Genomic DNA, 10,732 nt, shown 5'->3' with positions numbered 1-10,732 from the left:
GTTGGTCCCATCATTTGGTCATAATGGTCGCTTATTTTTGAGGATTTTTTAAAAATATTTTTTAATTGATTTCAGAGAGGAAGAGAGAGGGACAGAGGGATAGAAACATCAGTGATGAGAGCGCATCATTGAATGATGAAAGAGCAGATTTTTAAAGAGAGTGGAAGAGAGAGAAATATCAGTGTGAGAGAAACATTGATTGGTTGCCTCCTGCATGAGCCCTGATCAGTACCCAAGCCGGGGAGGAGCCTGCAACCAAGGTACATGCCCTTGACTGGAATCGAACCTGGGATCTTTTGGTCTGCAGGCTGACACTCAATCCACTGAGCCAAACTCTCTAGGGCTGAGTGAGGATTTTAAAAATATAGATATTTAATGACCAGGTCTTTTAAAATTACATATAAGGCTCTTATAATCTGACTTCTGCCTCACTCTCCATCTTTAGCTCATTTACTAAATTACTGGTGATGCCCTCCTCGCCAATCTCTGTATTTTAGATAAAATTGATTTTATTGTATGCTTCTCTCCCTGTCTTGCTATAGCTTTGCATACTGTCTGTCTCCCTTTCCTGCTCTCTTCCCCTTTGATTCTGGCTAACCTCACTGTTTAAGTCTCAGCTCAGGCATGTCTCTAGAAAAGCCATTCCTGACGCCTCTTATCTATGTTCTTTAAGCCCCAGTGCCAAGTCCTAAAAGGTGAAAAGAAATTTGTCAAAATAGTAGAGGAAAACATTTCAGATATAACAAAGGTGTACACTGATAAAGGCATAAAAAGTGACAGATTTTGAAAATTGTGAATAACATGGCAGTTGAAACTTAGGGATATGTTAAAAAAGTACCATTATGAGATAGAGAATATAGTATGACTGTATATATTTGTACTGTATTTCTTAACTTTGTTTTATTTCTGATTGTTTTATTCATTGATTTTGTATGAATGAATTTTTGAGATGTTTCTATGCTTTGAACTTTGTGATATCTAATGTTTCCTAAGTGCTTTGTTGAAGTTTACAATGATTAGAAGTATTTCTCAAATACGTATTCAGCTAAAGATTAAGCTTAATTTAACCCTCAATTGATAAAATGTATTTTCCATTTTTTATAATGATTATAGCTTTTATTTAACTGGTTTGAGTAGTTCATTTTAACTAATATGTAGATTTGTTAGCAGAACTAGACTTAGAAATGACATCACAGGAAGAACAAGAAAGGCTTAATGGAAGTGAAAATAACCACCCACAGGTATGTAAAAATTTAAACTTCTAGTATAATATTGTTTTCTATGTTTTAAAAATGTAACGTAGTCCAGTTGAAATTACCTTTCAAGCTAGGCTTTTAGAGCTAATCTTTTCCCCATTGCCTTTACAGTTCTTTTTGCTCTTAGATCCTGGGGTTACCAAAAAAGTGATGGTATTTATAAAAATATATGAACCAAAGTTTACCACATTACAGGAGCAGAGCAAAAGTGTTGAATTGTTAGATAATGTAGAACTCTGGAAAATGAGCACTGCTCCCCAAATTTCACATTGAATAAATAAAATGTTATAGCTAAAAGGTATGGGATAGAAGTAATTATCTACTTTAGCCCCATATTTGCTGATAATGTGAATAAAACCAAGAAAGGTTAAATCATCTGCCCAGAGCTCCTAAAGATGCATTACCTAACATTTATGGCACCAAAAGAGATGATACATTTTTTTCATTTTTTTTATGTTATGTGTCTATGAGAGTTTTTATGATTATCTAACCACTTTGCTGCATACCTGAAACTAATACAAAATAATTATGAATGTAAACCGAAGAATAAAATTTTTAAAAAAGAATAAAAAAATAACTGAAGAGGCAAACTTTAAATTATTAGGAGCCAAAAATCATTAAAATCAATCAAGCAAATTCCTAAATTTTAATTCAAATTATATACTATGGTAATGTATGTATTGATATAATTTGCTTCGTACAGAAAGATAAAAGCTTCCTATTTGTTACTGAAGCACAATGTCACATCTTCTAAATCTGTCTGTGTAATGCAAAACCCAGGTGGGAAAGACAGAAGAGGACAAATTTTGTGTCTTTGTCTTTTTATTTATCTGTCTCTCCTAGACAGATGCAAGGGGAATGGGGGCGGGGCAGCTGTTAGGTAGTAAAAAGTAGATGTGAATAAGAGCACAAAGTTAAGAAAGCCCTTTCTGAAATCTTGGAAAATTTTGCTTTACTGGAACAGAAATAAAGCAGAATTTATAAAAATTTCAAAGACCTGTAATGATAAAATTAAAATAAGCACAAAAATATGTTTATTGATAAGTTATGGCAGTTAAACTAAGAGACAAATGATAAAATTAATGAAAACACAAAAGTCTTTTTAATGAATAAAGTGATAACAATTATCCTTAATATCCAACTTTCATTAAAGGTTGAAGAAGAAAAAAAGATGCACAGAGGTTATGAAATGGAAGCTTCAGAAAACTTCCATAATGCTGATGCTGATGACAGCGATGAATTAATTCAACAAAGAAAGAGAGGACAAACTGATAACCAGCAATTTCCTACTATGGAGAATGAAGATGCTGATTGGTAAGCCTAAAGCAATATTTAACAGTAGGAGGGACAGTAGGTAATTATTTCCCTATAAAACAAATCCTAATTTGAGCTAATATTCATGATCAACAAAGTATCTATTTCTACTAGGGATATTCAACCTTGCCTGGTAATCAGAAAAATTCAAATTAACGAACAAAACGAAGGCGTTGGTGGTATAGTGGTGAGCATAGCTGCCTTCCAAATTAACGAACAATGAGCTACCATTGTTTAAAGTCATAATAAATATCTTATTTAAAAAATAACAACCATGTTTGGCAAATGGGAGAAAAAAGGCATTCTCACACACTGTTGGTAGATGAAATTGGTACATCTTTCTTGAAGGGAAATTTAGCAGCATGTGTCAAAATTTCAAATGTGTCATCCCTTTATCCCAACAGCTTCACTTCTAGAACTAGATTCTACAGGAAAACATGACTTGTATAAACATACACACACATTCTAAGGACATTTATTATATACTAGTGGCCTGGTGCACAGATTTGTGCATATTGAAAGGAAATTAATTAGAAGGTGGCTGGCAGGGCGGGCAGGACTTTGGGCCAAACATGGGCCAGACATGCCCTGGAGCCAACCTCCTGCAGTCCCTCCCCAGCCAGTCACACCTGGGGCCGTGACATGGCTCAAATGGTGTCTGCAGAGTAAGCGAGGTCGCTCTGGCAGGCGGAGTCCCTCGGCCTGGCCTACAGGGATAGGGCAGAAACTGGCTTTCCAACATCCCCCAAGGGGTCCCAGAGTGGGAGAGGGCACTCTGCAAAGCGGCTGTCGCTTGGCAGCTCTTGCGTTGGGTGTCTGCCCCCTGGTGGTCAGTGCACATCATAGTGAGTGGTTGAGCAGCCTTAGCATATCATTAGCATATTACTCTTTGGTTGTTCAGTTGTTCTGCCATTTGGTCTTTTTTGCATATTACCCTTTTATTATATAGGATACTTTTTCTTTCAAGTTAGGACACACCTCGATGCTATGTGCCTAATTTTTATGTTCACATTCTGATCTCTAAGTAGCATTGCTTTCTACCATTTGTTTTCCTGGTGACCTCCTCTTCTGTAAAGTCTTTCTTGTGTTCCCGTAAAACTTTCCATATGTGAACTCCACAATACCACATAGTATTATACCTGTATTTCTGAGGTCTTTTTATCAAGGGATGTGTATGCCTATGGTTGGTACTTCGTAACAGTTTTATGAATTAATAAGTGATTATTAAGATAGGTAAGATTTGGAATTTTATAGTATTTTAAAATTTTTTATCAGTAGGGTTGTTAGAAAACATTGGCTTCTTTAATGGATTTTTTAAAAGTAGTAGTCAATGGCTTGCAAATGAAGGTAAGTAAAGAAAAATGAAAAATGGACATTAGAAGAACCTGTGATTACACCAACATTTGAGAAGGCTGATTCACTAACTGGTAGTCTACCTCAAGTGAATGATAACAGATGTTTAATGAAATAGATTAGGATGGTAGAAGGTGACGTCTATACATTTTTTGTTTCTAGGTGAAAGAATATTATCGATAATTACTTTTTCTGGAAATAAAACAGCATAAAGTAGCTCAGCTCGTGTGGCTCAGTGGTTGAGCGTTGACCTAGAACCAGGAAGTCATGGTTTGATTATTCTCTTATGTTGAATATGCAGACAATTACCTAAAATTTATACGATCATATACATTTTTAAAAATTATGTAATGATAAACATAAACATTGAGACCATACTGAATAGACTTTAATCATCCCTTAAAGATTCTAGCTATTATAGTGCCTTTGACAGTATCATCATGAATAGCTATGATTTTGTAACATACTATAAAGTATTAAGTTAAATTAACTTAATAGTCTTTTAGAATATGGGGCTAGGGCAGTGATGGCGAACCTTTTGGGCTTGGCGTGTCAGCATTTTGAAAAACCCTAACTTAACTCTGGTGCCGTGTCACATATAGAAATTTTTTGATATTTGCAACCATAGTAAAACAAAGACTTATATTTTTGATATTTATTTTATATATTTAAATGCCATTTAACAAAGAAAAATCAACCAAAAAAATGAGTTTGCGTGTCACCTCTGACACGCGTGTCATAGGTTCGCCATCACTGGGCTAGGGTGAAGATTTTATGTATGTACAATGGAAAAATAAACTAGTAACAATCTATCACTTTTGGATTATAAAGTTCTGAAATATAAAAACCATGCCTTCTGTAACAACAGTGTCATTAACACATACTACATTCTCAATAAGTATATGTATGTTTAATGCATGTATAAATTTTTGACTGGATGAATGAATGCCTGTTGGTGAATTTGTTTATCAAAAAAAATCTTGACTGGCTGGTATGGCTCAGTGGTTGAGCATTCACCCATGAACCAAGAGGTTATTGGTTTGATTCCAAGTTAGGGTATATGCCTGGGTTGTGGATTCGATCCTCATTAAGGGGCATGCAGGAGGCAGCCAATCAATATTTCTCTCTCATTGATGTTTCTATCTCTCTATCCCTCTCCCTTCCTCTTTCTCTCAAAATCAATTTTTAAAAAATCTTTAGTTTATTGAAAAACTATTTTCAATATGGCCTAGATATAAATTCCTTTTTATTTAAAAAATATGTATATTTAGAAATTATTTATAATTATAGGTAGAAATTGAATAATAATATAAACTCATTTGCCATCATAGTACCATATTTTTCTGTGTATAAGGTACTATTTTTTTCTCAAATCATTACACTAAAAATTGAGGGGCATCTTATACACGGGAGTCAGCCAAGGAGGGCGCCATGCAGGTGCGTAGCTGCCCATGCCTTGTCAAACAGGCTTCCTCCTGTTTGCAATCACAGGCCTTATTGTTACTGATGATGTCAGCTGATTCCCTAATTGAGGTGGTGGTGGAGAGTGTGCAGATGCAATAGAGACCAGAGGGTTTTGAGTTCATAAAAATGTAAAAAAATAAAAAGATGAATACCGATAAGCGATTGTCTTACTCTGCAAGATTCAAGCTGAATGTAATCAGCTATACCAGAGAGCATGGAAATAGAGCTGCAGAAAGACAGTTTGGACCTCCTTCCACTGTATGTATGATTACACATTGGAGAAAACAGGAAGAACAACTCCTTAAGGTGCCAAAAAAGAAGGCCTTAAGAGGAAAACCAGCAAAATGTTTAAAATATTGGCTTTTTAATTGTGGGTTGGAAAAGTAGTGCGTCTTATACATGAGGGTGTCTTATACATGGAAAAATAAGGTTCTTAAAAATAAGTATTACTTTCAAAGCATATTGTGAAGCGCATGTTCTGAAACCAGATTTTCTGTGTTTGAATTCTGGTTCTGCTATTGACTAGCTCTGTAGACTCTGGCTAGTTAGCCTTTCTGTGCCCCAGTTTCTTCCTCTGTAAAATACCTAACATATTGCCTATCTCCCAGAATTTTTGTGAGGATTAAAATGTTCCTAAAAGGTACATCTACACAATGGAATACTATGCTGCTATAAGGAAAAAGGAACTTTTACCATTTGCAACAGCATGCATGGAACTGGAGAGCATTATGCTAAGCGAGATAAGCCAGTCAGAAAAAGATAAATATCACATGATCTCACTCATATGTGGGATATAATGATCAACATAATTTGATAAATAAAATAGATCCAGAGACAAATGGCAGGGGAAGGGGCCGGGGCTTAGAAAGCAACCAAAGGACTTGTATGCATGCATATTAGCATAACCAATGGACACAGACACTGGAGCAGTGGGGGCTTGCCCGGGGTGGGAATGGCTGGGGGTTGGGGGGTCGATTGGGGAAAAATGAGACATATCTAAAACTTTAGACCATTAAATAAATAAATAAATACATAAAATGTTCCTAAGACATGTAAAATGCTCATAATAATGCATAGTAAGTCCTCAAGAAGCTAATATAACTACTATAAAAGGGTTTCCTTCACATAACAACTTAAGTCATACTTTCCAAATAGGTCTCAGGGCCAATAAAAACTTGTTTTTATTGAACATGACAATAAAAACCATGGTATATTGTTAATAAACATTATGTTTTTCCTTTTGCTTTGACTATCATCTTGATCTAATTTTAATAGGTTGTGTTAATATTATCTACTTTTTCCCTTAATGTTAGTTATTCTTTTTGTTTATTGTTTAATCCCCCTTATAGAAAGTTAATTACAAATTCAGAGATTTTATATAAGAAATAACAGGTTAACTATTCTTTGTATTTTAAGTATTTAATATTCGCCTGAAAAGAAATGTTATATTTTTTTTTAGGTCAGCAAAGCAAACATCTAGTGAAGAGAAAACATCTAATGAAGAGAACAAGGTATTTTAAAAGTTAAATTATCAAAACTATTATCTGTAGTAAAAATACATTATAAAAATATAATGAAAAGTAGAAAATCTTTGTTGTAGAGACATTTATTTTAAAAATTTAGAAACACTAGTTATTGATAAAGGTACCTATTTGATAACAATCAGTTCTTTTAAGAATACCTATGTGTTTGCTTTTATAAAAAGGTGGATATGTATCCATACAGTATACACTTAGTATATTTTATCAACATTTTGAAAACAGTATTATTTATTTGTAGGTTAAAGAGAAAATTGGTTCCGTGGATGACCTTGATGACTTAACTCAGTCATCTGATATAATTTCAGAACATTACGAGGTGCCTTACTCCAATTATAAAAATTCCATGTTGCTAATTGAACAACTTGGCATGAATTGTAAAGGTAACACCATTGTATAAATGTAAAGCCTTTTTCTTTATAATGTAGAAATATATGCACACCTTGTCTAGTTCTGCACCACAGAGGATATATTGTTGAGGTATTTATCTGGGAAATATGTTTTATATTATAACTAGAGGCCCGGTGTACAGATTCGTGCACTGATGGGGTCCCTCGGCCTGGCTTGCAGGGATCAGGCTGAAACCGGCCCAATGCACAGATTTGGGCCTCTAGTATGCATATAAGATCTTTGGTTAATCTCTTCCCGCCCTCCCCCCTCCTCCGCTTCCCTCTGAAATTCATTAGTCTATTCCATGTTTCCATGCCTGTGTGTTGAGCGTCTGCTCCCTGGTGGTAAGTATGCATCATTGCTACTGGTCAAATGGTCATACTATCAAACAGTAGCTTAGGCTACCAAGGGACAAGGATTGTAAAGGATGCTATGAGCTTGTGTCAGTCTAAATTTGTATGTTGAGGTCCTTCCGACCATGACTTTAGTCCAGCGTTTCTCAACCTGTGGGTCGCGACCCCTTTGGGGGTCGAATGACCCTTCACAGGGTTGCCTAAGACCATCAGAAAACACATATATAATTACATCTTGTTTTTGTGATAAATCACTATGCTTTAATTATGTTCAATTTGTAACAATGAAATTGGGGGTCACCACAACACGAGGAACTGTATTAAAGGGTTGTGGCATTAGGAAGGTTGAGAACCAATGTTATAGCCAGTGTCTTAGGTGTTTTTTTCCTGTAGTAGAGCTTTTTTTTTCAACAGCTTGGTTAGATAAACTATACATATATGAAGTGTATAACTTTATAGTTCTGATATATGTGAACACATATGAATTCATCAGCACAATCCAGATAGTTAACATATCCATCATCCCTAAAAGTCTCATCATGACCCTTTATATCTCTTATTAAGAGACTGCCAAATTGTTTTCTGAAGTAGTTATACCACTTTCCATTCCCACCAGCAGTGCATGATATCTTCACAGACATTTAGTATTGTCAGTTTTTAAAAACCTTAGCCATTCTGATGGGTGTGTGGTGTATATATTATTATGGTTTTAGTATTCATTTCCCTAATAACAATAATGTTGAACATCTTTTCATGTGTGTATTTGCCATTTGTACATCTTCTCTGAACTGTCCATCTGGATCTTTTGCCATTTTGAAAATTAGGGTGTCTTCTTATTTGTAGAATTTTGAGGATTCTTTATATATTCTAGATACAATTCCTTTATCAGTTATATTTTTTCTAAGGGTTTCTCCCAATCTGTGGCTTGTCTTTTCGTCGTTTTCACAGTGTCTTTTGAAGAGCAACTTTTTCTCTTTTTGATGAAACTCAGTTTATCCTTTGTTATTTTATAGACTTTGCTTTTGTTATCCATGTCGAAGAATACTTTGCCTAGCACAAGGTCACATTTTCTTTAAAGAGTTCCCTTAGAAGTTTTACAGGTTTTGTGTTTAGACCTATGATTCACTTTCTGTTCTCTTTTACATATGATGCAGAGTATGGATCCAAATTAATTTTTTTTTGCTCATGGATATTCAAGTTGTTCCAGCACCATTTGTTACAAAGGCTATATTTTATTTACTTCATGCTACTGTGCCTTTGTCAAAATCAGTTGAGCATATGTTTGTAGGTTTATTTCTGGACTCCGTTCTGTCCCATTGATCTATTTGTCCGTCTTTATACCAATAACAATGTATTTTAATTACTTTAGGTTTATAAAAATTCTTGAAATCAGATAATATGTTATTTTTAATGGTCATTTTGCTATTCTAGATTCTTGATGCATTTCCACATGAAATTTAAATCAGTTTTTCAATTTCTAAAGATAGTCTGCTAGCATTCTCAAAATTAGGTTTGGATCATGTTGAATCCACAGATTAATTTTTGAAAAATTGACTTTTTAATAATATTGAATTGTCTACCCTTGATCAAAACATACAGGTCTTCTTTTATTTTCTCAGTAATATTTTATTGTATAGGTCTCTCCATCTTTTATTATATTACTCATAAGTATTTTTTATTTATCAATGCAGTTATAATTAATGTATCTTAAATTTTAATCTCTGATTGTTCACTACTAATATATAGACATACAGTTGATTTTTGTACATTGATTCTCTATCCTTCCACTTTGCTAAATTCATTTATTCTAGTAGCTTTTTGGTAGATTTTCTACATAAACAAAGGTTGTCAAACTTTCTTTCTGAAACTACTATTTTACTAAAGATAGGAAATATTTAAGACTTGTAACATTCTCTATTACACCTAATCAGCTCTGACATTGTAGCATGAGAGTAGCCATAGACAATACATAAATTAATGGACATGACTATAGTTCCATAAAAATTAATTTGCTAAAATAAGCAACCTGACCCACAGGTGGGAGTTTGCTGGGTCTTATTATGTGATCATGTTGTCTGCTAATAAAGACAGATTTACTTCTTCCTTTCCCATATGGATCCCTTATGTTTCTTTATCTTGCATAATTATACTAGGACCTCTGGTTTAGTGCTGAATAGGAGTAAAAGCTGTCATTCCTGTCTTGTTCCTAGGGCAAGAATTCAGCTTTTCACTATTACCTATGATGTCAACTGTAGAGTTCTCATAGATCTTTTCTTATCATATTGAAGAAGTTTCCTTGTATTCCTAGTCTGCTGAAAGCTTTTATCAGGAATACTTTTTGAATTTTGTCCTGTGCTTCCCCCCCCCCTAATATGATCATAAGTTTATTAATATGGTGAGTAACAGTTGATTTCTTTTTACTTTAAAAAAATGCCTTTATTGAGATATAATATATGGCATACAAGTTATCAATTTAAAGAACACAATAAAGTAGTTTTTAGTGTTTTCACAGAATTGTACAACCATCACCACAATGTAAGGACATTTTCATCACCCTGAAAAGAAACCCTGTACCCATTTGTAACTATTTTTTTAAAGATGAATTTAGGACTATGCAGCTCAAAAGAAAAACATTTTTTTCTCTCTCACTTGGTAAGAGGCTAGATTAAGTAGCTCTAATTTGAAAGAGTCTTAAACAAAATAAAAACTTAATTTGCTATTGTATTATAATGGATAATTAGCTAAATTTGACGTTGCCTGTGATAAATTGGTCACACTGAGATTCACAAACATCCATCTAGTTGTACTCTTAGTACAATAATCAACAAAATTAGTAGACTTTTATAATGGAACTGGTATCCTGGTGCACAGATTCATCCACATTGAAAGGAAATTAATTAGAAGAAATATTTCAATATCACTATTCACCCTTTCTCTATAATAGAAGTGACATGTCAACCAAATTTACCATTGACAATGACAGATCAAAACACATGCATGTGATTGGCGCCAGCAAGAGCTTTATATGTATTGTGCATGTGTGAGTCCACTTAGCTTTTATGCA

General features: G+C 34.2%; 1 protein-coding gene across 2 annotated transcripts in view; it reads left to right on the top strand.

Moving 5' to 3' along the window:
• Positions 1–10,732, top strand: part of ANKRD26 (ankyrin repeat domain 26) — a 99,965-nt gene that overhangs the window by 52,168 nt on the left and 37,065 nt on the right. For both annotated transcript variants that reach the window (XM_006756155.2, XM_015559053.1), the window contains 4 exons: positions 1,168–1,241; positions 2,410–2,570; positions 6,847–6,898; positions 7,167–7,308. In XM_006756155.2, coding sequence (XP_006756218.1) covers positions 1,168–1,241; positions 2,410–2,570; positions 6,847–6,898; positions 7,167–7,308 — 429 coding nt within the window. The remainder of the gene's footprint in view (positions 1–1,167; positions 1,242–2,409; positions 2,571–6,846; positions 6,899–7,166; positions 7,309–10,732) is intronic.

Source organism: Myotis davidii, unplaced genomic scaffold, assembly GCF_000327345.1.
Source record: "Myotis davidii unplaced genomic scaffold, ASM32734v1 scaffold494, whole genome shotgun sequence".
In the NCBI taxonomy this organism is placed as follows: domain Eukaryota; kingdom Metazoa; phylum Chordata; class Mammalia; order Chiroptera; family Vespertilionidae; genus Myotis; species Myotis davidii.
This window is presented reverse-complemented; position numbering and strand designations above follow the sequence as displayed.